The sequence below is a fragment of the Grus americana genome, chromosome 26, assembly GCF_028858705.1.
Source record: "Grus americana isolate bGruAme1 chromosome 26, bGruAme1.mat, whole genome shotgun sequence".
Lineage (NCBI taxonomy): Eukaryota > Metazoa > Chordata > Aves > Gruiformes > Gruidae > Grus > Grus americana.
This window is the reverse complement of record NC_072877.1, coordinates 3973889-4001431: the sequence shown is the minus strand read 5'-3', so window position 1 is coordinate 4001431 and position 27543 is coordinate 3973889. Positions and strand designations below refer to the sequence as shown.

Sequence of the window (27543 nt, the reverse complement as noted above, 5' to 3'; positions counted from 1 at the left end):
TTGGCAGATTGGCAAGTCTTTAATATATTAAACAAAACATATCTGCTAGAAACATTCTATTTATATAAAAATGCAAAAAGACCCCTTTAAAGACATTTCTTTGGCATACTTTCCCCTCCCTCCCCCACGTATATTGCAAGAAGCTCTCTGTTGATATGTCATTTGCTTGTAATGTAAACAGACAAGAAAGTGTAATTAATAATACAAAGCTTTTTATATAATACTGTCACAGTGCAGCAAGCATATATAGCAACTCAGCATCAGCAAGACCGTATAGGCTGCGGTATCGACAATAAGGATTTAAATTGTATTAAACACCAGGCGCGGTGAAATGTGGTTGAAACCGTCGGTCGGGCAGAGAAGAGGAGGCAGGTGGGGAGCGGCAGAACCGCGTCAAGGCCAGGGGTGCCCCAGAACCACAGAGGGGTTCTGAAGGTGAGACAAATCCGTCACTAAGTGCTTTTTACGCCACGGGCCTGCGGCTCCCTGTCCCCGCTGGCCCCTGCCTGGTCCTCGTGACCCCTTGGGAGGTAGCTAAATAATTAAACTCGTTTGCATGCAGGAGAAAACTGAGGCAGGGGAAGGCTGGGAAGGGCAGAGGAGGCACCAGGCTCCCATCCTGCCTCACTCTTATGGCTGGGGTCGGCATCAGCTGGACGAGGGGTGAAATGTGGGCAGGGGCAGGCAGCACCCCGGCACAGGGATGGGGTGCTCCTGCCTAGCTGCGGGGTGACCAGCCTCCTCTGGTTTTAGGAAACCTTCAAGACCTGGCCGGGAACGGCTCCCAGAGCCTGCTGCTGCCTGCAGTGTGGCATTTTTAGCTGCATGCTAGATAAAAAAGGGACTTGTTTTTAAATGGGGAAAAAATAAGTGCTTATCCAAGGTCTAGCCCTCTGAATGCATCATGTGAACTGTCCAAGGAAGGTCCCTAATTAATTGGCATCGGTCTCCCACTTTCCCAGGAACTCATCTCACATGAGTGCAGGTGGTTTCTTTGCCTTCCCAAAAGCAAACCCAGGTGTTTTTGAGCCTGCACCCCTGGGTGAAGGACGAAGTCCCGCTTTGGGTCTCTGCTCACAGCTCGGCTCTTTGGTGCTTCGACAGAGAGGGTCAGTCTCGGCTCCCGCAGCGGCACGGCTCTGCCAGCCCACCCCATTGCATAGCTTAAACCTCCGGGGGCTTGGGAGCCTTTTCTGGCCGTGATTTTAGTCTCTGGCATTAAAACAGTGCAGACAAGCGCCTCGCCTTGGAGCTGAGACCCCTCTTACCTTGTGCTTGCTTTGCAATATGGCTTTTACTTTGGCAGCTGCGTAACCCACAGGGCTAAACGCTGGCGTTACACACATACGCGCAGCTAAAAGCTTTTGCATGTAGAAACAATTCAGACGGAGAAGCTGCTCTCTGACTCTCTCAAAAGCAGCTTGCTCAGGCTGGGGGGGTCACACAGACGCCGGCGCTGCGGTGCCGGTACGTAAAGGGCACCCGGCGTGGTCCCCTCGGCGGGAATATTGCAGTCGCGGCACGAGCAGGCTATTGCCAAAGCGCCCGGGGGCTTGCCCGCTCCTGGAGAACACTGCTTGGTAATGAGGCACTCGCATCACTTACTGATCTGTCTATACATATATACATTCAATAATATAGCTTTGAAAAATAGACATTTGTTTCCTCTGTATATTATAAAATAGCATTTAGGATCAGTCTTAAGTGACATGCGGGAGTGATTAAAGTACGGCTGCAATTCAGGCTGCTGAAGAGCAAGGATTGCCTTTCACCTCGAGACCCTGGTGCCGCCGCGGGAAGCTTTGAGCCTCCTCGGGGGGACGGGTGGGCCCGGCATCGCCCTCCACCTGGGGTGAGCCGGAGCCCCCGGCTGTGCCGCCTGTCCCCACTAGTGCACGTGGCGATTCCCACAGCGTCGCCTCCTCGCAGACACCCCGTGTGGCTCCGGCTGCGGCTCCTGGAGGAAGATGCTGCGGTGCTGCGGCCGTTCGGTCCTTCCCCACCTTTACACGGTGGTTTCGCTCTTCCAGAGGCCGGTCTTCATCCCCGCCACGCTGTCGGCGCTGGCCAGGTTGATGTCGTACTTGCTGCCCTTGAGGCCGCCGTTGTGGCTGGCCACGTTGAGCGGGTAGGACCGGCGCTTCGCCTCCTTCTCGGCGGCGTTGGCTTGCCGCAGGTTGTCCCTGCTGGCGCTCCTCCGGCGAGCCTCGGCGAAGTCGGGCGCCCGCCGTCCACCGTCGCTGCCTTCCGAGTGGCTGGGCGCCATCTCCCCGTCCTGGGGGGCCCGTGGCCCCACGCGGCCGCTGCTGACGGGACTGTTCCTGCCGCTGTGGTAGCTCTCGGAGTGGCTGTTGTGGAGGCTCCCGCTCTCGCTGGAGGGATGCTCCGAGGAGGGGCCCCGCAGCATTTTCAAGCGGTGGTGCTTCCCGTCCCGGCACTGCTTAGTTCTGCCCCGGTGGTTCCTGCGGCTGTGGAGGTTGCTGGCGTGCCTGCCAGTGCCAGCGGTCTTGCCGTCGGCGGGGTCCGGCTCCGGGCAGGCGGCTGGGCGGGCGTCTGCCTGGCTCTGGGCTACCTGCAGGTTGGTGAGCTTGCAGCGGCCCCTGGCCGAGCCGGCGCTGCTGGGCGAGGAGGAGGAGGAGGCGCCGGAGCGAGCCGCCTCTGGGTCGCAGCCGATGAAGACCTGCGAGCCGTCCTCCGGCACCAGCCCGGGGTGGACGTACGCCTGCATGGGCAGCGCGTTCCTGTAGGAGGGGCAGCAGGAGAACCAGGAATTGAGGACGTCCCGGCGCCGGACGCAGTGGTGGATGAAGATAAAGAGTCCCAGCGCCACGGCGGTGATGCCGTAGAGGCAGCTGAAGATGATGTTCAGGTACCAGCGCTGGGACACGGCCATGGCACCAAACGTCCACAGGGCCACATACAAGGTGTGGGTGGTCACCAGCGCCCAGAATTGCACCTGCAGAGAGTAGACGCCGTCCGCCTCGGGGCAGGGTGGCCCCGAGTTCAGCGTCACCGAGATGGACCCGGAGTCCGTCAGGAGGTCACCGGCACCCCCCAGCCGCGGCGGCGGCTCCAGCGGCTCGGGGATGTCTTTCCGGCGCGACGGCCGGCACTGGAGGCTGAGCCCGGCGCAGAGGAAGTAAATCCAGGTGACGAGCAAGATGAAAGCCACGGGGACGTAGAAAGCCCCCAGGCTGGGCCGCCACACCAGCCAGCAGCTGTACGGGAGGAAAGGGGTTCGGTGAGCAGATCTGGGTGCTGGCACAGCTGGCAGCCACGCGTCCTGGTACCGTGACGCTCAGCACCCTCCTACCCCAACGGGACGGGCTCTGCGGAGGCGGGCAGGCTGCCTGGCTGTTGTTGTCCCGACATATGGCTAGATAGACCTCCTGGAAAAGGTCTCACCAGCCTCTCCCAGGCTTGTCTGGATTCCTGGAGCTGCTGGTTCCCTTGCCCAGGCGGAGGGATGCCACCCGTTTGGGGAGGAGGGCATGGGCGAGCAGGGGCACTTACTAGGGGTTGTTGTCGTGGTAGTTGTGGATGTTGACGGCTGCGGTGATCCCGCAGATGATGAGGGGGATCCCACCGGCGATCAGGTAGAATCTGCATGGTGGGGGGGATGGTGTCACCGCACGCCCGGAGCGAGCCCTCGGGAGAGCACGGCATGGCTGCGGGCGGGACGGGCTTGTGCGGCCGAGCAAGTCCTGCCCCAGGCTCTGGATGTGGGGCAGGGGAAGCTGCCCCGGCTCCCTGCTCCCCCGTGGGGCCGCGGCGGGCGGAAGGGGTGTTCGTACCGTAGCATGGGTCTGGGGGCCAGCTGGGACGCGTCTCCGTCTGGCTGCCGCGGCGCCTTCCAGGTTGCCTCCTTGTAGAGCACTCTGGCTTTCACCGCCATCCACAGCAGCGTGGAGAGCGAGGAGTAGTGCAAGATGATGCCGACCTGAAGAAGGGAGGCGATGGTCGGGAAGCGGGGGTGCTGCAGACGTGGCTGCGTCCCCGCCGGTCACCGTCCTGCAGGTCTCGGTGGCCGTCCCCTCTCCCCTGGTACCTACCGCTTGGCAGACGATCAGGTAACCGGTGAGGGTGATGCCTCCCGCGAAGACGGCGGCCGTCATGGCGATGTGGAAGCAGAGGTTAAGCAGCATGTGCCAGCCCTTCCGTGGGATGAGAATGGTGCTGAGGGAGAGGCACGACGTGCGCCCGTCAGCTCCTGCCTGGCCGCGAGCGGGACTTTGCAGGGTGTGAGAGAGCCACAGCTCCTGCCCGCACAAATCCTGCCCGCACAAATCCTGCCTCCGCTGCTCCAGAGGGATGCTCCAACACAGCCAGGCAATGGAGCGAGGCTAAGGAAGAAGCCGTGCACCATGTACGTGCACGCACGTGGGCGAGGGACTTCCCGCAGCAACGTGGCCACCACGGGGCCGTCAGCAGGGAGCTGCCGGTGCTGGGACGCGGGGAAGGGCACGGCAGGAGCCAGGACCCCTGGCTCTGGGTCGTTCCTGGCTGTGGCTGGGCTGGTTTCCATCACCAGCTGTGGGCCGATAGCGCTGCCCGGCTCTGCTGCCGTTTGCTTCACTTAGAGCAACAGGAATGGCTTGGCCGTGTATTTATCTAAATAAGTACTTGTTAAGTGTTAGCTATAATAATTATTATTGGGTTCTTCCAACTGGGTAACAGATGTGGACTGATAGCGTTGCTTGGCTTTAACTGTTAATACTGGTTTCACGTATCATAAAATGAATGGCCTGGCCTCATATGTAGCTCGTTAAGAACTGTTAAGTATTTCATATACTAATTATTGTTGGGTTCTGCCAAATAGATAATAGTTAGATGTGGACTGATAGAGTTGCTTGACTCATTAGTGTTTGTTTCCCTTCGAGTAAGGGGAACCATTTGTCCTTATGTGCATCTCATTAAGTGCTTGTTAAATATAACACTTATTATTGGGTTCTTTCTGAGAAATAGATAATAGATGTGGGCTGATAACGTTGCTTGACTTTTTGTTAGTGGTTCTTTCCCTTAGAGTAAAAAGAGGAACGTGCAGGCCTTGTATGTATCTCATTAAGTGCCTGTTAAGTGGTCGATATAATTGTTCTTGTTGGGTTGGGGTAATAACTGTGGACCCAGAGTGTTGCCTGGCGTCGTTAGCGTTTGCTTCACCTACAGCAGGAGGCTTTCTTTGGCCTTAAGCACATCCCGTTAAGTACCCAGTAAGTGTTAGATATAACCCTCTCTGGTCCTTTAGCCCATAAAGGCACCTTGTGGGCTGCTGAGGTGGTCTCGCTCTGGCTCTGTTGCCCTGGACCCCTCTGCATCCTGGTGTGTGTGTGGGGGGGTGGAGGGTGCATTAACCGTGGGGCGCTGCTCCATCCCGGTCGCTCGTGGGGCGCTGCTTTTGCAGAGGGAAGGCCCTCCCGCTCCTGTCCAGCCCACCCCTCCGCTGCCCACCACCCCACTGTCCCCCTCCTGGGAGCTCATTGGCCCCAGGTATGGGGTGACCCCATCCCTGAGCCCCAACTGCTCACCCCTTCTGACCCAGCGAGGTCTCTGGGGGTCTTCACACCAACCCTCACAGTCCCACTCACCCCCTCCATGCCTCGCAGCTGCAGTAGAAGACACAGCCGACCAGCCCACGGCCCCCATTCCCACAAAGGCAGGACACAGCCAGCCATTGCCCCAAGACGGGCTCCTGTGGCAGCACCACGTGCCAGGCAGCACGTTCCTGGAGATCCATCTCCTGGAGGTCCATCTCCCGAGGTCCATCCCCACACACCTTCCTCCCAGAGCTCCTCCAGCCGCCCAGGGAGACATCCACCCAAGCACAGCCCCTCCAACCATCACCACGGCCGAGACCGGCGCCAAGACACTCGCTCACCCGTGGTTGACAATGTAGGTGATGATGGTGGTGAAGAGGCAGAGCAGCAGCACGGCTGTGCAGGTGTACATGGCTGGGTGCAGCACCTCCACGGCGCCTCGCGCCTCGCTGGGGAAACCGCTCAGCTCCTGCACAGCACAGCCCAGCCCGTCAGACCCCACACCACCCATCCCCGTGTCCCCGTGTCCCCACACCACCCACCTGCAGCCCCCAGGCTCCGCACCCCATCCCCGGGCAAGGCTCCCGCACCCGTTGCTCACCCCCCACCTACCATGAGCACAGCCACGTTGCTGAGGTGCCGGCAGTGCAGGGAGGTGACGTTGGGCTCCCGGGCGGCCAGCTGGCAGCCCTCGGCGCTCCAGCCCCCCATGCCCCCCAGCACCTCAAAGTTCCAGTACGCAGCCACCGGGTCCGCGCCCTCCCCGGGGTGCCGCAGCGACACGGCCACGGGCTCCGACAGGTTTCCCACTCCACAGCCGTCTGCAGCAACAGAGAAACTTGGTCAGTGGGACGAGAGCCACCCCTCCGCCTGCACCCCCAAAGGGGGCTGGACACGGGGGAACCCCCCACTGTGCCCCACAGGCACGCTGCCACCTCCCCACGAGGAGGGGCAAACCCCCCCCCCAACACGCAGCCCTTACAAGTCCCGGCGTAGATGACCGGCGTGGCCACGCTGCGGCGCTTGCCGTCGTCGGCCAGGCGGGAGGAGTTGCCCGTGCTGCAGAAGAGCTTGCCGTTGCGGAAGACCAGCAGCTGGAGCTTGCAGTCGGCCAGCGGCGTGGCCGGGATGGGGCTGGCGAAGAGGCTGGGCGGCAGCTGGATGGAGGCCAGGGCGATGCTGTTCTGCGGGCACACGGTGGCCAGTGAGCAGGGGCCAAACCCCCCCCGCCCCGTCCCCCGGTACCCTCCCCGTCCCCTGGTTTACCCGTACCTTGATGTGGAAGCTGGTCAGGGAGACGTTGGGGCGTCCCGTGGTGCAGCGCAGCCTCAGCTGCTGGTCGGGCAGGGGTTCGGAGCCCTGCTCGGCCTGGGGGGGACGCCCGGCCGGACCCCCGTCCCGCCGCTGGAAAGCCACGCAGCTCAGCCCCACGTAGCTCTCGGGCTTCACCACGTACGCCTCGAAGGCGATGTTGCGTGAGTTCTGCCAGGCACAGCACCGCAGGGTGGCCGTCAGCCCTGGCACGGGCAGAGACCCCCCCTGGCATGGGCAGAGACCCCCGGCATGGGTAGAGAGACCACCCAGCACGGGCAGAGACCCCGCACAAGCAGCCCAACTACCTCCTCCTGCCCCCATTGCCCCCCCATTGCCCCCCACTGACCACCGCCATGTGCTGGGAGTTGCTGCTGAGCGTGTGGGCAGCGATCTTCTCCAGGGAGCGGACGATGCTGGTGCAAGCCTTCTCCTCCTTCTGCGACATCCACAGGATGTGGTCATCCACCAGCATGATGTTGCTGGCCATCTCCACGATCACGTCCGTCAGCTGCGAGGACAGCACGCGGCTCTGCAAAGAGCTACTGCCATCCCCGGTGGCAAACACCCCAATTCATGCTTTTTCACCCCAAAACCACCCGGCAGGGCCGGGGCAAGCAAGGGACAGGAGCAGCGCTCGTTACCTGCTTGATCTGGTCCACGTAGCCGATAAACTTCTCTATCATCTGGGCCACATAGAGGACATCGACCATGTCCGAGAAGTTGGCCGCCTCAGCCGTGTAGACGCGGAGCTGGTGAGCCAGGGTCAGGGCGTTGGAGGCGTTGATGGGCATCTGCAGAGCGGCACGGCCGCGGGGGGTGGGGACGGTCACCGGCTGCGCCAGTGCCCCGGCACGTCCGAGCTCCCCGTCCCGCTCCCCGGCTCACCAGCACGAAGGTGTAGAGGACGCGGGTGATGTCGTTGGTGTAGAGGCAGTGGGAGTAGTTGCCCTCCTCCCAGCGCCCGGTGCGGTCGCAGCGCCGCCACGCCTGCTTCTCTGCCACCGAACCCCCGCCAGCCGGCACCGCGGCGAAGGGGTACTGCAGGCAGGGCTGGTAGGCGGTGATGCCTGCCAGGGTGCGGGGCCACCTGCGGGCACAGACACGCGGTGACCGCAGGGCACGTGCCACCAGCTGCCCCCTCCCGCTGCAGATGGGCACCCACCTCCCCCCCCCAGCCTGCTCCCCCCGCGCGGACCCTGCCCAGCACCGCGCCACGACCCCTGGGCACTGCAGTCCCCGAGCCCCCCAACAAGCCCCCCCCTCGGCTCTGGAGGGGGGGGGTGAGGGTGATGCTCCCCAGAAAGCTGCCGCCCCCCACTCCAATCCTGTATCCTGCTCAGCTCAGCACAGAGGGGAGCAGCGGGCGGGGGGGGGCACCGCTAATTTAAGCCACATTGACTGTACCCATAATTTATATTCCGTAACGGCCTCGCCGGGGTTACGGCAGGCGCCCGGAGCCTTTCGTCTCGTGCCAGAGAAATTCCAACACCTCTGCTGCTGGAGCCGGGCTGCGCCGCCGGCACGGGAAGCGCTTCAAAGGCGCTCGCGCTCCCCGCGGCCGCTAATCGCTACCAGACGCACGGTCACCTGCGGCGAGCCCCCCGCCCCAGCACGCACCGCTCACGCTGTACGTGGCACGCACCACACACCCCCCCCACCCATCCCGCCGCAGCACCCGTCCTGTGGCCTGGCCAGCACCGGTCCCTACCTGAAGTCCCCGCGGTTGTTGGTGACCCGCTCGGCAGGGCAGTAGGACGCGGAGGTCTCCAGCACCACGATCTCCACCTTCTTGCTGACGTTGCCCTGGGAGGTGGAGACGGCACACTCCCACTCGCCGTTGGCGGAGACGTGGATGTTGGAGAGGATGAGCTCGCTGCGGGCAGAGGGGACGGGCTGGCACGGTGGGTCTGCCCCACAGCGAACCCGCAGCAGTGGTCCCCCAAGCTTGGGGACATGGGGACACACATCACGAAGCACAGAAGGTGCCCACGCTGGGCATTTGGTACCCGCAAACCAGCAAGCCCTGTGGCCACAAATCCCCATCCCCATCTCGTCTCCATCCCCATCCCCATCCCCTCTCCATCCCCATCCCCATCCCCATCTCACCTCCATCCCCATCCCCATCCCCATCCCCATCTCACCTCCATCTCCATCCCCATCCCCATCCCATCTCTATCACTGTCCCCATCCCCTCTCCATCCCCATCCCCATCCCCATCTCACCTCCATCTCCATCCCCATCCCCATCCCATCTCTATCACTGTCCCCATCCCCTCTCCATCCCCATCTCCTCTCCATCCCCATCTCCTCTCCATCCCCATCCCCATCCCATCTCCATCTCCATCTCCATCCCCATTCCTGTTCCCCATCCCTGACCTGGTGATGAAGGTGCAGTCATGGATGAGGCTCTCCTCCACGATGACACCCGTCTGCTCGTCCTCCTCCACCGGCTCGTGGTTGTGGTACCATCGGATCTGGGTGCTGTTGTCCAGGTAGGTGGCCGTGCACTGGAAGGGCAGCCGGTCGCCCTGGAAAACCACCTGGCGCAGCGACGGGATGAGGTGGTGGGTGTGCAGCTCCGGGGTGCCCGCTGCGGGGGACACAGCCGGCCGGGTGAGCCCGCGCCCCCGCCTGCCACCGCCGCCCCCGCCCCGGCCCCGGCTCACCGCAGCGGAGCTGGCTCTCCCGCACGCTGCGCAGGGGGAAGGCGTGGAGATGCCGGGGGTAGACGCACGCCGTCCGCTCCGAGATCTGCGCCGAGCGGTTGCGAGCCCAGGGCAGCACCCAGCGCAGGTTGCAGTCACACGTCAGGTACTCGGTGGCAAAGTCCCTGCAAGGGCCGGCGTCACGGGGCGCCCGCAGGGCTGGGGCAAGCCACCAGCCCCGAAACCCCCCCTGTCAGGGACACCCCCCCCCCCCGGGTGCCAAAATCCCGGGGCACAAACTCACACAACTTTCAGGGAGGGGAGCTCATCGAAGACGCCGGGTGGGAGGCTGGAGAAAATGTTTCCGGACATGTTCCTGCGGGACGGGAGGAAAGGTGGCGTGGAGGGGACCTGCCGGCCCCTCACTGTGCCCGCACACCCACCACGGCACCTGACGAGGGGGGGCACAGGGCAGCCACAGCCGAGCGAGCCCCCCCGCTGGCCGGAGGCAAAGGGTAGGAGCCGGCCTCAGGATGTGGCACGGGGACAGCCCCAGGGTGCAGAACGGTCAGCGATGCCCCGGGGCATGGGACAGCCCCGGGGGCTCCTTTGAGGAGCCAGGGGACAGGGCTGGCCGGGGGTCCCCAGGGAGCTACGTACAGCCTGAGGAGGTTGGGGAGCCCCTGGAAGACGCTGGCGCTCAGGCAGCCGATGCGGTTGTTGGAGAGGTCCCTGCAAGGCAAGCGGAGGGGCTGTCAGGGCTGGGGACACCCCGCTGTCCCCGCTGTCCCTGCTGTCCCCGGGTGCTCCCCGGGGGGGCTGTGCCAGCACTTACAGACGCTTCAGCTCGGGGAGGCCGAGGAAGGCGCCCGGCTGGACCGTGCTGATCAGGTTGTTCTTCAGGTCCCTGCGGGGAGACAGACGTAGCCCTCGGGGTGTGCAGCAGGGAGCCTGGGACGCGTCCTCTGCCCCGTCCACAGGACGATCCCCAGCCCCCATCTCCCACGCGCAGGTTCCTCGGCAGCAAAACCCCCTGCAAGAGCCTCATTAGCAGCTTTCCGTCCCACTTCCCTCTCGTTATCTCTCCAAAGGGTGCAGGGAAGGTGTGAGGCTCCCCGCCGCTCATGAGTGTGCACCACAGAGCATTGCACGCTCGGGCACGCTGGCAGTGGCTGCCGTCCCCTCCTGCACATTGTTTCTGGAGCAGCCGTATCCCGGCGGGTTATCTCCTGCGTGCAGGATAAGAGCACGCCGCAATTGCCAGCACGGCCCTGAAAGGGCTTTGCAGCCCGCAGGAAGCTCATTTGGGTTATTAGCCTGATTGGAGGCACATATCTAATCAGAGGCTCGCTAAGTGTGCACCGGCGTGGGGCGGCTGCCGGCACGGTGGGGAGCCGGGGAGCGCCGGTGGCATCAGCCGCTCCATCCGGCCCCTGGGACCGGCGAGGCGGCTCCTGCCGAGCACCGGCAGTGGCCGGGAGAGGAAATGGGATCCATATGGCAATGCCGTGTTTATTTATAGCAGTCTCCACGGTGCTCATCGAGGGGTTGCCTGCTGCTCCGTGCACGGCCCCAGGGACGCCCCCGAACCACAGCCATGAGCCGTTTCAAGGCCACGAGCTGGCACGCGGGATGGGGGAGCGGTGCAAACCCTTCCAGCAGACCTGGGGGTGCAGGTGGGCGTGGGGGTCCCACCGGCGAGACACGAGGGGCCACGCAGGGAGAGGAAACCCGGGCGATGCTGCCTGCACACCATCAACACACCAACATGTTTTGCTTCCAGACTAAAACTCACCTAAGTGGCTTCTGCGGGTCCCCTAAAGGGGCAGAGCTCGGTGCGGGGGGTGCACGGCCCCGTGCTGCAAACCCCAGGGAAGGGAAACGCGGTGTGACGCCTTCCCGGCCGGCATCGCCCCGGCACCGCTCAGCCGACACAACACCCCCCCACGCCTGCCGTCCCCGGCCTCCCCCGACGGGCAAAAGCGTGTCCTGCCAGCTCTGATGGCCGGGTTCCCGGCCGGGTGTGCAGGCAGGCGTGCAGGCAGGCGTGCAGGCAGGTGTGCAGGCAGGTGTGCAGGCAGGTGTGCAGAGGGGCCAGGTGAGTGGCGGTGCTGAAGGAACAGCTCCGCTCACCTGCACCGCCAACACCAACACCAACACCCGCTGCACCAACACCCGCTGCACCAACACCCGCCCGCAAACACCCGCTGCACCAACACCCGCTGCACCAACACCCGCTGCACCAACACCCACCCACAAACACCCGCTGCACCAACACCTGCCTGCAAACACCCGCTGCACCAACACCCGCCCACAAACACCCGCCCACAAACACCCGCTGCACCAACACCCGCCCACAAACACCCGCCCACAAACACCCGCTGCACCAACACCCACTACACCAACACCCACCCACAAACACCCGCTGCACCAACACCCACTGCACCAACACCCGCTGCACCAACACCCGCCCGCAAACACCCGCTGCACCAACACCCACCCACAAACACCCGCTGCACCAACACCCACTGCACCAACACCCGCTGCACCAACACCCGCCCGCAAACACCCGCCCTGCAAACACCCGCCCTGCAAACACCCGCCCTGCAAACACCCGCCCCGCAAACACCCGCCAAGGGAGACCATCCATGCCAGCCCTGCTCCCTGCCGGGGCCCAGCCGGAGGTCCCTGGGGTCCCCCGTGCCCTGGACACCCACCCAGCACACACCGCCAGCACAGCCCGCAGCGGTTGGGGACGCAGCAGCCAAAACACGCCTGCTGCCAAAACTCAGCGCCCCTGGCTCTGGCTGGTGTGTGGCCGGGCGCTGCAGGGGACCACCGGCCAGGGATGGGACTCACCAGGGACCGTGCTGGGCCCCGGGGGCTCATGGCCAGCCCGGTGCAGAGCCCAGCAGGGAGCCTTCCTCGCTCAGTCATTTCCTCCCCGCTGGCCGGGGGCCCGGGGCTGCTGCTGCTGATTTACGATAAGGCTCTTCTCTCTGCACCACGGTTGTTTGTCTTCATGTTTCCGCCGGTCCCGATCCCCCTCCTCCCCCAGCCCCGGCGGGGTGACGTGCTCCAGGCACAAGAGCTGGCAGCGGCACGGTGCCACGTGTTCACGGGGACCCCCCACTGCCACGTGCGCACGGGGATCCCCCTGCTGCCGTGCACGCATGGGGACCCTGCAAAGCAATTGCCTCCTGCGCCGAGGCAGCGAGCCTCGATGCACGCAGAGAACCCCGGCACAGACGGCCTGATCCAGCCCGGCGCAGCCCCAGGGAGCCCAGCGCCCCAGGGCTGAGCCTGCAGCCACGCGAGCAGCTCCCTGTGCACAGCAGCACCCACCGCAGCCCAGCGTGGACGGACAGAGGGACAGAACTCCATCCCTGTCACTGCTGTCACACAACCGAGCCCCCTCACAGCCCAAAGCCCCAAGGGGGGAAGCGCTGGCCCCGGGGGAGGGCAGGACGTTCCCAAGCGGGGTTGCGCTAATGAGCACGGCCGTCCCGGCTGCATACCGGCCCTGCTCAGACTCATTAATCTCATTACGCCGCTACAAATCACCGGAGATGCCAAGCTGCAAGTCTGGAGGGGTGGTGGTCCGTGGGGGCACCCCGCACGCTGCTGAGATCCCGGGAATGGGTTTCCCCCATCATGTTGGGACACCGAAGCACCCACGGCAGGCAGCCAGGGACCCTGCGAGCCCTAGGACAAGAAGTGAGGGGCCCTCAGAGCCCCCACCGCATCCCCGCCGCGCCAGCACGGTCCCTCCACAGGGCACATCTGCGCCACGGCCTCGAACCGACCCGATGAAAACAATTACGGCTCCTGTCGAGAGCAATCAGGCGCGGCACGGTGCGATGCTGGCTGGCCCGGGATGGGGGAGCGATGCCCACAGTTCCCCCCCAACTCAGGACACGCTGGAGCTGCTCCTCCAACCCACGTGGGGTTTCGGCACGGCAGAGGTGAGCGGGAGGTGACATGGGGCGGCTGCTCTCCCAGAGCACAAAGACTTTTAGGGGGACCCTGGGCACCCCGGGGGCTGCAGAGCCCCCGGGGTGCCACCCCCCAGCTCCACCACGGCCCTTCCCGACGAGCGCAGTGCCCACGGCGGCCCCGGCTGCTCCCGGCCCGTGCACACGTCAATCCCTCCTGCTAATGAGAGCTCGGTGCCAGGCGGCAGGAGGGGGTGACCCCACGCCTGGGACCGCACTGGGAAGGACTCGTCCACGTGGGACTGCAGGGATGCAGGGTGCCCAAGGTGACTGCTTCCCGCTCACCCCAAAAAACAGTCCCGCAGGCATTTCCATGGCTTTAGAATCCCAAACCAGCCCCACTGTCGTGCCCGCCCCCCCCGCCCCCCGCCATCCCAGCACCGTGCACTCCAACCGTCACGCACCGGGCACCGTGCACCATGGGGTACCGGCACCCCACCCCACACCGTGCACCCCGCCGTGCACCGGGGGCTGCCCAGGGGCTGGCACCCACTGGGGGCTGCAGGTCCCAGCACAATGCCACGACTGGGCACTCTGCACCCTGGGCCCCGTCGCTCGGCCCTGCAGCCCCCGTGCCCGCCGGAGCAGCTGGGCTCTGCTGCGGGCCAGGGCAGGTGCACGCCCTGTAACTCGAACAAGATCCACGTTAATAAACGCTTCCTTGTTCAGGCTAATGAAACGCAGGCGCTGCGAGTCCCGCTGCCCCTGGGGAGCCCCCGCTCCCCCCGCGAGTCCTGCAGCTGGCAGCGCCGGCACACCGGGGCTGTGCCGAACCCTCGGCAGGGCTGTAACGCTCCCCGGACCTGCCCCTTGCCCACCTGCACCCAGAGCGATGCCCTGCGGGAAAGCGCCAGGCCAGGCGCTGCGGGGCAGGGACCCCTCACCCACAGAAGGGGACCCCAGAACCGCAGCCCCGGCCTCCGGCACCGTGTGCCGCGAAGGACGCCCAAGGTGGACACGGGCTGCCGGTGCACAACACCCCGCGGGTGCCGGCAGCCGGGTCACCGTCACACCGGGTGAGCGTCCTGCGGCGGGAGCCCGCCCGGCCCTGCTCGGCGCAGGAATGTGCGAGACCCTCGTGGGGCCGCGGTGGGGAACAAAACGCCCTCAGTGCGCCAGTCCCCGCTCCTGCATACCTACAGATCAAACCCATATGGGGGCCATAAATCTCCCCTTATTACAGCTCCCTCCATAGAGATGCCTTTCATGGAGAGATAAGAAAGTTGACTTTGTTCGGGGGGACAATGTCGCTTTTCATACTGGCCCCCACGGAGCGCAGCCCCCCCCCCCCCCAGCGCCTCTCGCCCCAGCGTGGCTCCCCGGGGTCTCCGGGACGCCTGCGGGTGCCAACCCCAAACCCCGCGCCCCGGTGCCAGCCCCGCTGCTGCACCCAGGAGCCGATGTTGGGAGCAGGACCCACGCGGTGCTGCCTGCACCCGCCCCGCTGACACCCTGCGGAAGCCCTGCCTGCACCCCGCTGCTGCCCGTCCCTCCTGCCCCGACCCCCAGCTCCCCGCCGGGCACTCACAGCTTCTCCAGAGCCCGCAGCCCGAAGAAGGAGCCGTTCTCCAGCACCGTGATCTTGTTGTTACTCAGCAGCCTGTGGGAAGAGCAGAGGGAGAGGGGCAGCCCCATTACTCGACCTGCCAGGCAGCCCCCCGTGCCCCAGTGACCCGCGGGACTGGAGGGGGAGCGGGGACGGCCGGACCCGCCGTGAGAAGCGGCAGCCCTGGCCAAGGCTTGGGCACAGGTTTGCACGGCCGGGTGGGGACACGGGATGCACCGGCCGTGTCGGGATGCCGTGCCACGGTCCACGTGTGTGGCAGCACCGCGTCGGCTCTTGGGCCATCGCTCCCGTACCCGTGCGGGCAGTCAGATCCCCACCCCACCACCCGCACCTGCGGCCAGGAGGGGACCCCACGGCACCCCCAGCTCTTGCTCCCCACCAGCCTGACCTGCTCCGGTCACGGCATCGCCAGCCATCCCCGGAGCCTCCCAGCACCAAGGTTTTATCCTAAAGTAAAGAGCTTCGCTGGCCAAAGGGGCCCTTGTGGGGTGGCAGGGGAAGGAGGGAGGGCACGAGCACCCGACAATTCAGTCGGGAGCTCATTAAAGTGTGTTGGTGGCAATTAGCAGAGCCAGACCCTGGCCTGGAGACGGGACCTGGCTCTGGGGGACCAGAGGCGCTTCCCTGGTGCTCCCGGGTGGCTGCGTGGGCACCGGCGATGCTCCCACCGGCAAACGTGATCCAAAAGCAGAGGGGGGGCAGCCGCCAGCCGGGGCCGGGAGGGCACCCTGGAGCCCCGGTCGAGGAGAGGAGCGGGGAAAAAAGGGCTCATTGAGGGCCGGAGCCGGGGCTGTTTACACACGGGCGGGCTCTGCAGCCGGGCTGAATGGCGGCTGTGTGCTGCAGAGCTCCAGCCCCTCCGGACACCCAGCCTGCCGCAGCCGCCGCCAGCCGGGCTCGGCTCTCCCTGGCCAGGCTCCATGTCGGGGCTGCCTGGGGAGCGGGCAGGAGCAGGACCCAGCTCGGGGGGCTGCCTTGCCGGGGGGGGGGCAGCTGCCAAAGCCCGGAATGGTTGTGGGGAGGGAAGGGTTGGGGGGCAGCCCCCCACCCCAGGTCGCATCCTGTGCTAATGAGGAGCCGCCACCGGGCACCGCCGTGTCCGCAGGGCCTCACGACCCGGCCAGCGGTGGGGAGCGGAAGCAGCCAGCAGCTCCGCCAGCCTGCAAATTGCTTCCACACACCGGCGGCCGGAGCCATCGTGGCCAGGACCATATCTTGCCCTTTGCTCCCCGCAGGGACCTCGCTTTCTCAGGGCTCGGCTCACCCCAGCACAGCAGCAGCGAGAACCAGTGCCGGCCGGTGGCAGGCTCAGCCCTGGGACCCTGCCCGGAGCGGGGAGCAGCAGGGATGGTCCCGGAGCAGCATCGCTCCCGGAGCAGCCCCGGTTCCCGGGCACGGCAGCCCCATGGCACACCTCGATCCCCTGCCACGGCATCAGCGGGGGCTGTTGCTCAAGGACGTGCCAGCCTCAGGGGCTCCAGAAGGTTTTAATTCCAGCAACAGCGGATTTCACAACCCAGCAAAGCCTCCGCACGCTGCGCGCGCATGAGGGAACCTCGGGGGCTCCCTGCTAAAGCTGGGGTGAGCAGAAACCCCCTGACTTGGGGGCCGAGCCGGAGTGCACGCTGGACCCTGCTGAAACAGCCCTTGGGGGCCGCAAGAGCTGCAAATGCAGAAACCAGACAAGTGCACGAAACTCCAGTCTCGGACCTCCCGTGCTTGCTCCCGTACCCTGGCCCGGGGTGGCAGGGGGGTCTCCGGCACGGCCAGGGACATGCGAGGCCTTTGGGCAGGGGGGAGCCAGGCACCCCGGGCAAGCCGGACCCAGGGCTTCCCAGGGCATGGTCTTTGCAGAGGGGGTTACGACCACAGACGTGCGGCCAGCGCGGCGGGCAGAGAGCAGGCAGCCGGCTGCCCGCACCAGGGGCCAGCGAACCCGAGAGCTGCGCCCAGCTGCGCCCATCCCGGTGTCGGGGATGCTCGCTTTGCCGGTGGACCCATGGGACCATCTGTGCCTCTGCCACAAACCCAGAACTCCCCGCCTTAAAAGGCAACGCTCCCGCGGCCCCGATGGGATCGGCCTCCCCTGTGATCTGCAGCCAGGCAGCTGGGCCAGCAACCCCCCCGCCGACGGCCGGGAAAGCAGCCCCGGCACCCTTCAGCCAAGGGCGAAGCCACCCCCGGGGCCAGCAGCCCCTCAGGACCGGCCATCGGGGAGCGCGGGAACGGCCGGGGCACCCCGAGCCACGGGCACTGCCCACCCCTGCAACACCCCACTGCTTGGTGCCAGGTCTGCCCTTCCTTAAGGAAAATAGGTCCTCGACCAAAACGAGCGTTTGGCACGTGAAAATTGCGCTCACAGTAATGATTTGACAGAAAGTTTTCTTCCTGACACACACATTTTCCAGGTAGCGATCCCAGCTCTTCCTTTCCCCATCCTGTAGAAGCCAGCCGGGTCGCGCTCCCCCATTACAACTCACATCCTCAAACATGGTTTGATTTTGTTTTCTCTAGTTTTATGGATATAATGTTCCCAAATATTTTCTGGGGTTTTTTTCCAGGAAGTTCTCATCAGGCTCCACAGGACTTTCTGGCCCCGTGCGTCTGCAGGCGGCAGAGCTGCGTGCGGGTGCCCAGCACTATCCCCTCAGAGGACATTAACTGAGAAACCCCAAAATACGATGGAATAAGTGAGGCCACCCCGACCCAGCACACGGGGTCCTGGGCGAGCAGCCCCCGAGCCACACCGGAGCAGCAGGACCCCGCGCTGAGACCCGGCCCTCAGCACGCAGCACCGGCTCCGACCCAAACCCTCGGTGGGATTTTAAACCCCAAGAGTTGCCCCCGCTCTCGCACCCGGCCGGGAGGAGGGATCCGCTGCGGGGGGAAGGGGATGGGGGGCTGGAAGCAAACCCCATCGCCTCCTGGTTACCCCGGCTTGCCATGGCCAAGGTGGCTATCGCCACGGCAGGCTGGGGACCGTGCCGCGCAGGGGCTGCGGCGGCTCCCGGGGTGCTCGCCGAGGTCTGTGCGGGGCTGGGGGTGCAGAGGGGATGCGGTGCCCCCAGGTCCCAGCCGTCCGCAGGGCTTGGCAGGCCATGAAAGCGCAGCTGTGCTCCTCAGGAGCCGCCACTCCGCCATGCCTTGGCTCCCACCCAGCCTGGGACTCCTCACCTCGGCAGCACCGGCAAACGCCGCGGCAAGAGGTACCCCTCAAGCCTGGCTCGGAGCGATGCACCCAGTGCAGCGCAGTGGGAAGGGCCGAGGACCCCACGGACACCCCCAGCCCTGGATGTCCAAGCACCCTCGCGACGCTCCAGCACCCTCCTGCCTGTGACAGAGCCTTCAGCCCGCCGGCCGCCCCAAGACCCTCTGGCATCGCGGTGCGTGGGCGGGCGGGCGGCTCCCATCGCCCGCCGGGGACAGCCCCGCCACCGGGACAATAATCGGCTAATTGAGCGATGGCTGGAAAAGTCTCTCCGGACAATGCGGGGATTAAGGACTGGAGCATCGAGTCAAACGGAAACGATGGGGGGATGCGTGGTGGGGACGGGGGTGGCCGGGCAGCAGGAGGGAGCCCCCCCGAAGAGCATCCTCCTGTCCCAGGGTGGGGGTTCAGCTTTGGAAGGGGTTCAGCATCCTTGGTCCAACCCGCCCGCACCAGAGCTCTCAAGGCTTGCACCCCCACGAGGCTGCAGGCGGGGAGATAGAGATCCCTTCTTCTTCTTCTTTTTTTTTTTTTTTTTTCATCTCAAAAGAGGAGCCAAAAGTGAAAAAAACAAGATTGTTTTTTCAAGCGTGCTGGAATCCACTTGGATAAATAACGGCTCCAGAAACTGGGCTGCTGAAACAATAAACTTCCTCTGGACCCAACCAAAAAAGGACGCGGGGAGACGATGGCTCCCCGGCCCGGGCGCGCAGGGGAAAGGCGCAGGCAGCGGCGCGGAGGTTAATAAGGGGGGGGGCCACAGTGGGGGCGGGGAGGCCGGCTATGCTTTGCTCTCCAAGTGCATTAATTCAAAGCATATGCTCGCAGCAGATACGGCGCAGGCTGCGCCCCGAGCAGAGCTCGCTGGTTTGCAGAGGGATTTGAGGAAGAGAAAAGAGGGGCCCCGAGGCTGGCGAGAGGTGCCGAGTGCTCCGGCACCAGGAAGGGCTCCGGAGGCGGCAGCATCCCGGAGGGGACCCCACAGCTCCCAACCCAACGGGGCTGGAGACCCCCCCAAGACGGCCAGGGCTGTCCCCTCCCCATTCTGTTTGGGCGCTCGGGGGCTCTTCCCCTCCCCACGACATGCCCGGGGCGTTGCCTCCAGCCTCGCGTCACGCTGGGCTATTTCAGATGGTGAAAATTATTGTTCCAACCTTCGGCTTTTGTTAGCACAGGAAAAATAAGCCCTGGAGAGAGAGCGAAACCTCCAGAGCCGGCGCGAGGCGGCAGAGCCGGGATGCTCAGACGCACCGGGCAGCACCGCGACTCACAGCCCCCAGAAAAACCAAACCTGCCGGAGCTGCAGCCCAATAAATAACAAATAAAAATCTGAAAAAGGTTTGAGAAAGAAACCATCTGCAGGGCCCAGGATAAACTGGCCTCGGAGAGGGGAGTTCAAGTAGAACTGGAAATTGGTCATAAGTCAAAGCCCTCTATTCCCTGCAGACAATCTGTAATTTCAGTGCAATCAAGCTGTGCACATAAATGAGGCCTGTGCTGGGATTCCACATCTGGAAGAGGTTTGGGCTCCCGCCCGTGTGACAGCGGGGCTGGCCACGGCCGGCGTGGCTATCTGGGTCTCGTTAGGGATACGGTGCTTTTTCCATTAGGCGATTAGCACAGAGGTCAGCTGGAGGGGGAGGGAATTAAAGCCTTGTTAATACACGTCTGCAGAGCCCCGGCACCTCGCGGCCATGCCGGAGGGACGTCCCCGAGAGGTGCCAAATCCCTCGGCCCCGAACCACGGGGAGACCACAGTCCCGGGAGGCTGGACCCTGACGCAGAGGCCAGGCAAAGGGCCATGCCCTGGCTGCATCGGCGCGAGTTCTGCAGGGCTACGAGTCAAAAAGGGGTGACAACCCAAACCGTTAAGGTTGGCATCCCTCCATCCTCCCCGCAACGAGCTGGGGGCAAGAATTAACCTGTAGGTATAAAACGGGGCAGGTGCCCGAGAGCACGTGCCTTGTAACGTCTGCTGGGGTCGCACGGGGATATCGCGCCCCTGTGAGCATCGTCCTGCTCACCAGACCCCACGCACGTCCCCGTGCTGGCTCCCTGCGCCTGCTCCGTGCTGCGGGCAGCAGTTCTGCCCACACCGGTCCCGGTTGGCTGCTCCGTATCCGCCGGCCGCAGCTCTCCCCACGGCACGAGTTTCTCAGGTAGGACCGAAGACTGGCGGGACAGGGCTGTGGATATTTAGGCAAGAACCAAAGCTCCCCATCTCCCCGACCTGCCGCCGTCCCGCAGCTTGAGGGGCTCCAGCGCCACAGCCCCCGGCGTCACACCCGCCACCAGGATGGAGCGGGACCACCGGTTCCCAGCACCCGCGTCCGTGCCGGGTCTGTTCCCCACCACGCTTCCCCACGTGGAGTTAATTTCTGCAGCTCCACATCTGCGGGCGCTGCCTCGGCTCTGCTTTGCTCTCTCCTGAAGCAGCGATCCCCGCGAGGGGCCGAGGGAAGAGAAAAGGAGCCGCGGCTCCGCTCGACAGACGGCTCTCCGTGAGGAACCGCCACGTCCCCCCGGGACGCTGGGATGCCGTGGCCGAGCGCAGCGCTGGCTGCAGGGCAGGTCCCCGTGGCCGAGGGCATCCCTCGTCCCTCACCCCCTGCTCCTCCCGTCCGCGAGGCCAGCGAGCGTTTCTCAGGCGCGGGGGGTAAATAAGCAGCAGCTGCCGCGGAGGCAGCCTTGGATTCCTCAGCGCAGGCCTAATAATTAAAGATAAATAAAGAAGTAAACCGAGAGTGTGGGAAAAAGCCAAACAAGAGCTGGGGTTAGGGACTCGCCGGGCGGCAGACCTCCTCTGTCTGCCCGCGTGTCCCCAGCCATCGCCCGGGTGGCCAGAGCCGTGGCTGGGACAGCAGCAATCCCACTGATGCTCGTTAGCACTAGCGCACGCCAGCTTCCAGGCCAGGCCTGACGAAGACTGGGACAGGGCTCCGCTCTTAAGCCTTACTCTGCACAAAACACACCATGCGTTTCCTGCGGCTGGGCCAGCGCTGACGCTGAGCATCCCCGGGGCACAGGCGGGACCTGAGCATCCCTGGGGACACACGCAGGACCCGAGCATCCCCGGGGCACGCGTAGGAGCCCTGCTCGCATCCAGCTCACCCACAGGGCTCAAAATTTGGCTGTTCCCAGCGGGGTGTCCACCGAGGCACGTGCAGCCCTTGCCACGTGCCCGGGCCCCGCTGCCTCCTCCGCTCCCTGCCCGCACCCCAGTGGCTCCAGGAGACGCTCCCGAAGCCGGAGCCTCTGGTTTTGATTGTTCCATCTGGAAAGGGTTTAGAATAAATCATGTTTACTGCGCGAGAGCAGAGCCCAGGGTCACCGCATATTTGTAGGTTTCTGCCTACGCCTGTAGGTTTCATGTCACGTTTTAGTGGGATCGTGTAATGCCCTAATGCTTCTGCACGGTCATCCCGGCCCCTCCGAGGGAGCCAGACGGCTCCAAACCCCCCCGTCCCACCAGGCACAGCCCACCTCGGCCACTCCGCCAGCGTGGGGCTGCACCGGCGCTCGACTTGAGCTCGACATTAGTTGCAGGCAACTAATCAGATGCTTTTCCCAAATACAAATTGAGAAAGGACTCAAACGTCCCCGCGGGCATTTGCAAGGGACTGACATATAAGAAAGGACCGGAGGAGGAAAGAAATGAAGAGCAAAGCCCGCCCGAGTGAGAGTGTGACCGGAGAGCCCCGTCTCCACCTGCCCTGCAGCCTCCCAGCATCCCCCCACCAAGGGGAAGCTCAGGATGAACTCAGCGGTGTTGCTCCAGGTTGATTTACACTTTTACTACGCCCGTCGCACCGCAGCACAGGTGTGTTTCACAGCCGCACTCCACGTGGGGGATGGCGGCGGTGGCTGGGTCTCCTTTGCAGCCACCCCGTTTTTCACGAAGCAGACACGGCCACCCCAAAACGAAGCCCCTTCGCAGCGAGCGGCATGGCAAACGGGAACCAAGAGATGCTTTAGAAATAACAGCAACTCCAGCACGTGAGCGGCAACGCGGCCCAAGCGGGTTCAAGCACGTGAAAGCAGACGGGACCAGGAGCACCGCAGCCCCCAGCCCCGCGCAGCCCCAATCCTCCACCGCGTCCAACAAAACCCACCCGAGAGCAGGAGGTGCAGAGCCGGGGCCGTGGGTATGTTCGCGTGGGCAGGCAGGCACGGCCACCGTTGTGGGACGACACTCCGGGCAAAAGCGACGTTCCCTCCAGCAACAGAGCTGCTGGCCCTGCCCTCCAAACCAGATTTTAATTCAAACGTCTCCTCCGGAGTTATAAATAAACCCTACAATCCGCTGCTGCAGCGAGCAGGCGCGCCGGCTGCCAGCGCCGGCCGAAACCCCAACCCTCCCCGGCACCGAGGGCACGAGGAAGCTTTCAGGAAGCAAGCGGCAGCTTTAGACCCTTTGCACAAACCGAAACCCACTTACTGGTCCTGATCTCTTTTCAGTACATATTTCCAGTATAGATTTCCAGTAAGAGCCGTCGCTTTCAAACAAAAACATCCTCCCCCAGCGCTCAGACAGCAAACGCCGCAGAGGGAAGCGTGGAGAAGGAGCCCGTTTCCTGGATTTCCAGCTCACGTCCACACTTTAAACCCGTGCTGCCGCTGTGCCGTGGGGAGAGCGGGGTCCTTTCCGTGATTCTACAGCCGCGACGCCCCACTTCAATGCAATTTAAACAAAGTTACACAGAACCGAGAGATGCTTTTGTGGGTACGGAGTCACTTAACGAATGAAAAAAAAGCGAAAAAGTAACTGTTCGCGCTGTGCTCCCCGACACCGCGGGACTTTGTCCCCCCCATCGCCCCTGTCCCCACCAGCACCTGCCCGCCCGTGGGAGTGCGGCCCCGGGTGGCTCCGGGGAACGGCCGAGCGGTACCCGCCGGCGTGGGGCGATGCGGGGGTCTCCCCGCTGCGCGCTGCTCCTGCCCCCCCCTCCCCTCCGGGACCACGGAAAGGCACGGAGAGGGCTCAGCGCGACCCACGCGTGGGCTCCCATCCCTCTCAAAGCACCTCGGCGCAGCAGATGCCCGGCCGGAGCAACCCGGGGCGCGGAGCGGAGGCGGGGGGCGATACCCGGAGGCGGGGGGGGGGGGGGGCGATGCCGGGGGCGCGGTACTCACAGCGTGGCGGTGCCGTCGGGCAGCAGGCGCGGCTCGGGCGGCACCGGGAGCCCCCCGCCGATGCAGACCACCCGCCGTCGGGGCGCGGCGGGGCCGCCGGGCGCTTTGGGCCGTTCGGCCGCGCACTTGCAGCCCAGGCTCTGCGCCGGGCAGCTCCGCGCCGCCCCCCCGCCGCTCAGCACCAGCAGCACCAGCACCAGCGCCGCCGCCCGCCGCATGGCCCCGGCCCCGGGCGACGGGCTCCGGCTCCGCGCCCGCCGCCGCCCCGCTCCCCGGGGCGGCTCCGGCGGCACCGCCTCCCCCGCTCGCCGCGCTCCGCCGCCGGCCCTGGCGCCTCCCCCGGCCCGCCCCGCACCGCCCCGCCCCGGCCACGGCCCCGCCGAGGGCATCGGCCCGCTTTCACCCCCCCCCTTCCCGCCCTGGGCGGGAGCTTGCGTGGGAGAGAGACGGAGTGCCCCGTGGGCCGGGGCTGGAGCTCGGAGCGGTCCTGGAAAGCTGGAGACTGCGTGGGAGAGAGATGGAGTCCCGCAGGACCAAGAGCTACAGTCCCCGTGGGGTCCCGCAGGACCAAGAGCTACAGTCCCCGTGGACCAGAGCATCCTCCCAGGGAGCGGGAAGCTCCAGCCCCCCGCCCAGTCCCGAGCCGGAGCCCCGGGCAGCAGCAGCAGCAGCAGGGAGGGCTGGAGCCCTGCGTGGTCCAGAGCGCACGTGGGCCACGTCGGCCACGACACGACGCCTCGCTGCAGCATCCCAGCTGAGACAAGTACAGGGTGCTGTGCCCAGGGTGGTGGCACGCACGTGGCCCCACCAACCCTCCTGCATGTGGGGTCTCTGCCGGGACCCCACGCCGTGGAGGAACCCCCTGCACAAACTCACACAGTTCACTTCATGGTCACGCTGCTCCGTCCCCCCGGCCTCCGCTCTGCAGTTAACACTCTTCCCTTCTTGCCTTCCCCGTTTGCTTCACTGGTTTTCACACTAAGTTCAATATTTTTCTTCCCGCTCCCCCCTCCCACGTCTCCTCTGCCTCTTGCGCTGCCCCCAGCCCTCTCTCCCCTGGGGCTCTGCTTCTCCACGGCCACGGCTCACTGCAGCTTCAAATCAAAAGGGATCAAAAGCAGGCAATGAAGTCTCTAGGACCCCGTGCCAGGGAGCGGAGGAAGAGGGTCATGGAAGGCCGACAAGAGACGACTCTGGGAATGCGGTTTCTCTCCAGGACCAATAGTTCCTGGAGGGGAAAAGAAATTTACTCCTTTCTCCAAATATATACAACGTGCTGTGGCGGTGGGCGTCGGAAAGAGGAGAAACTCATCAGCACACACTCCCAGGCTGTTTCCACATGCACTTTTGTTTGGGAGCATAAGCAGCCCAGTTCCCGCACAGCTCGTTAGCCACTTAACCAGCGGTTGCCTCATTTTTCCAGCTCTTCCCTGCCCACACCCAGCCCTGCCTGGGCGCTCGCTGCCTCCAGCCAGGCAGGGACAAGGACTCTGCCGTGGCCAGTTGCACCTCCCCAGCCCTGGGGGGTCAGCCGTAGGACCCCAGTGCCCTGGAGACCGGCATCATCGCATTAGTAAAAAAACAACAATCAACAAAGTACCCACATCCTCCTCCTTTTTTTTTTTTCTTTTTTCCACTGACAAAATTTCCACTGCAGAAATTACTCTCCAGTGCTCAGCGCTGCAGGATGCTGGTCCCAGATCCTGCAGATGAAGCTGGAAGAGCAACAGGAAACCGCTTGTGTCCAGTATCCGCTCAGAGATCCTGTGAGCATCTGCACAGTACGAAACCCCTCCCAAAAAACCCAAACGGTGAGCTGTGCCTCCCACTTAAAACACTGCAGAAAGCAAGAGTGGTTCTCCCTCCTTCTGGAGGAGGTGAGCCTGCAGGCTGGAGCTCACTGCTTTCCCCGGGTGTCCCCACCAACCTGGAGAAGAGACTGCTTGTCTGAGTCAGACAGCACACCCAGCCCAGCGCCAAACAGGGACGCGATCCCAAAACGCCGCAGGGCACAGGGCTCAGCCACCTTCTTTTGCTGGACCAAGCCCTAAATTAAGAAATCCTTGTCTCCAAGAACTCCAGCACTTGCAAGGACCCTAGGAGCCACCGCACAGCACCGCTCGCCTCTGCGCCCGTCAGCGCAAGAGCTGGGAGCGAGACCCAAGGTTTCGGTGCCTCGTCCCCGAGGGAACAGCCCAACGCTGCGGTGTGAGCGGCTGGAGGGGCCTCGAGCAGAGCCCGGCCTCGCACCTCGCTGCGGGGGGCCCTGCTGCTCCAGAGCACTCTCGTCCCCGGCTTATTCTGCGTTGCTTTAACGGCCCATTTCGCTTCTCCTGCGCAGGGAGAGGCAGGGAGCTGCTCACGCTCCTGTTCCTGCCGAGTGCAGCTCTGACCCTGATCCAAACCGCAGCTGCTACCCCTCTTCCTCAGGGCAGTGGCTCTACAGCTGGGCAAGAAGGAGCCCTGGGAAAGCCCAGGACTAAGCCAGAGCTCCCCGTGAGAGGCCAGGAATGGGACTTGGCATGATTCTCAGGCCCTGGAGGATGTTGGTCAGTGCTGGCAGCATCCAAGGGCAATCAGAGCTCTGGAGTTGTCTCCATGACACATTGAAGCAATCAAGCCACTGTACGTGGTCTTCAGAATTTCAATCTCCTATAAAATTACCTCCAAGAACAGTCAAAACCTTGTCCAAACTAGTAACAAATGTGAAATACCCGGCCCCAGCCCCGCAATGAGGAGAGGAGCTCAAGCAACACTTCCCACACGCTTCCAGCCCAATGGAGTTCAGGTTCTTTCAACTACTTCCAAGCCCCTCTCTGTGCTTCCCCAGCCCCGACCCCTCCTGATGCCTCCTGCCCAGGAGACAAGAAGGCAACCTGTTTGAAACTCCATCACCACGGACGTGCCGGCACTGGATGCCAAATCCCCGTTCCCCTCGCTCCCATTCAAAGGTAAAACCGCTCCTTAACCACGGCAGGCATGGGGAAAGACAACAAGCACAGAACTCTAAATTCCTTTCACTGGGATCCAATAAAAACCTTGGCAGTTGCCGGCCTTCCTGCCGGAAACCCGATATCCCAGAAATAAACAGGCTTTCCACTTTGAAGGGCTGCAGCAGGCTCTGTTTGCCCCAGGGCCAAGCTGCTCCCGGCCGCCCCCGGGCTCTCACCTGCCCACAGCATCCCAGTGGCAGCAGGAGCCTGAGGCAGAGCAGGGAACTGACCCAAATCTCTTGATTTTCTCATGCAAACCGAGCACCCTGTGCCTGCCCGCAGATGGCGGGGTGCCGGGCACTGGGACCAGGCCTGGCTACGGCACCGAGTGCCACACGTCGGGGAACGGATGCTTCCGTGTCCCTCCAAGCCCTCCCCGCTCGCAGAACTGGGCTTGGCACCCGCCACCTCCCTGCACGTTTGCTGCCTGCGTCGCGCACCCAGCCACGCTGCGATTCGGCAGGGAGGCCGCGCTTGGCTCCAGACACTCAGCAACACAAAGGATATTATCTGATAAAAAATAAATCAAGCCTGGCTTTGTGGAGGAAGGGGAGTGAACGATGCCCAGACTCTCACCTAACGGGTAACTGGAGCCTGCGGAGCTCAGCAACTTCAGAGAGTGCTGCTAACAGGAGAGGCTGCTGCTCCAGTATCGGCACTCCGAGGATGAGGATGGCCTCAGGCAGCCAGCCCGTCTCTCCAGGAGCCACAAAAGGAGAAGCAGCAGCACATCACCCTGTCCCACATAACCGACAGTTTTATTCCTTTTAAAGTCTACCCACAGACGCTCCCCAAACCCCCCTGGAAGAGTTTTTCTCCACAGTACATGTCAAGTCCTGCTCTGGGGGGGGGGGGGTGTCAGGCTAGCCAGCCCCCCCATCCAAGGGATAGCGTGGGCACTAGTGTCACCTCAGGGGACTGCTGGGAAACCCAGCGCTGCGCCTTCGCTCCGGGAGGTGACGGCGCCTGCGCCATCGGCCAGCAGCAAGGGCTGCGAGTCACGAGGGAGGAGGAGTCCCTCCGGCCGCAAAACGAGCCTTCGTCTGCTGGACGCATTCCTCCAAGGCAAATATTGACAGTGACATTGCCCCGAGGAGCGGGGAGCGAGAGCACTGCTGCTTCAATAAACCGGCCAAGTGCTTTTAATAGATGTAA

The 27543-nt window shown here is 64.0% G+C and overlaps 1 protein-coding gene across 3 annotated transcripts; it reads right to left on the bottom strand.

Annotated features, from left to right (window-relative positions):
- Nucleotides 1-4: 4 nt before the first annotated feature.
- On the bottom strand, nt 5-23707 carry ADGRA2 (adhesion G protein-coupled receptor A2). Of its 3 annotated transcripts, none has more exons than XM_054804637.1 (19): nt 23396-23707; nt 15016-15087; nt 10328-10399; nt 10153-10224; nt 9797-9868; nt 9514-9677; nt 9224-9437; nt 8557-8721; nt 7734-7935; nt 7490-7639; nt 7195-7377; nt 6807-7016; nt 6517-6718; nt 6147-6355; nt 5876-6003; nt 4053-4176; nt 3795-3940; nt 3514-3603; nt 5-3218 (listed from the first exon to the last, which is right to left on the bottom strand). In XM_054804637.1, exons 1-19 carry the CDS (start codon nt 23611-23613, stop codon nt 2006-2008), a joined length of 3906 nt encoding a protein of 1301 aa, XP_054660612.1. In that variant the 5' UTR covers nt 23614-23707; the 3' UTR covers nt 5-2005. The 3 variants fall into 3 exon arrangements, with proteins under 3 accessions (XP_054660612.1, XP_054660613.1, XP_054660615.1); XM_054804638.1 differs by having other exon boundaries at nt 7195-7356; XM_054804640.1 differs by lacking the exon at nt 15016-15087.
- Nucleotides 23708-27543: the final 3836 nt, after the last annotated feature.

What these genes read in the sequence shown, in the direction of transcription:
- ADGRA2 (XM_054804637.1), bottom strand. Translation starts at nt 23,613, where the DNA reads ATGCGGCGGGCGGCGGCGCTGGTGCTGGTGCTGCTGGTGCTGAGCGGC. An exon ending in CCCGACGGCACCGCCACGCT is followed by an intron (nt 15,088 to 23,395) that starts GTGAGTACCGCG and finishes CTCTTCCCACAG; the next exon opens with GCTGCTGAGTAACAACAAGA. An exon ending in ACGTGGACCAGATCAAGCAG is followed by an intron (nt 7,378 to 7,489) that starts GTAACGAGCGCT and finishes AGCTCTTTGCAG; the next exon opens with AGCCGCGTGCTGTCCTCGCA.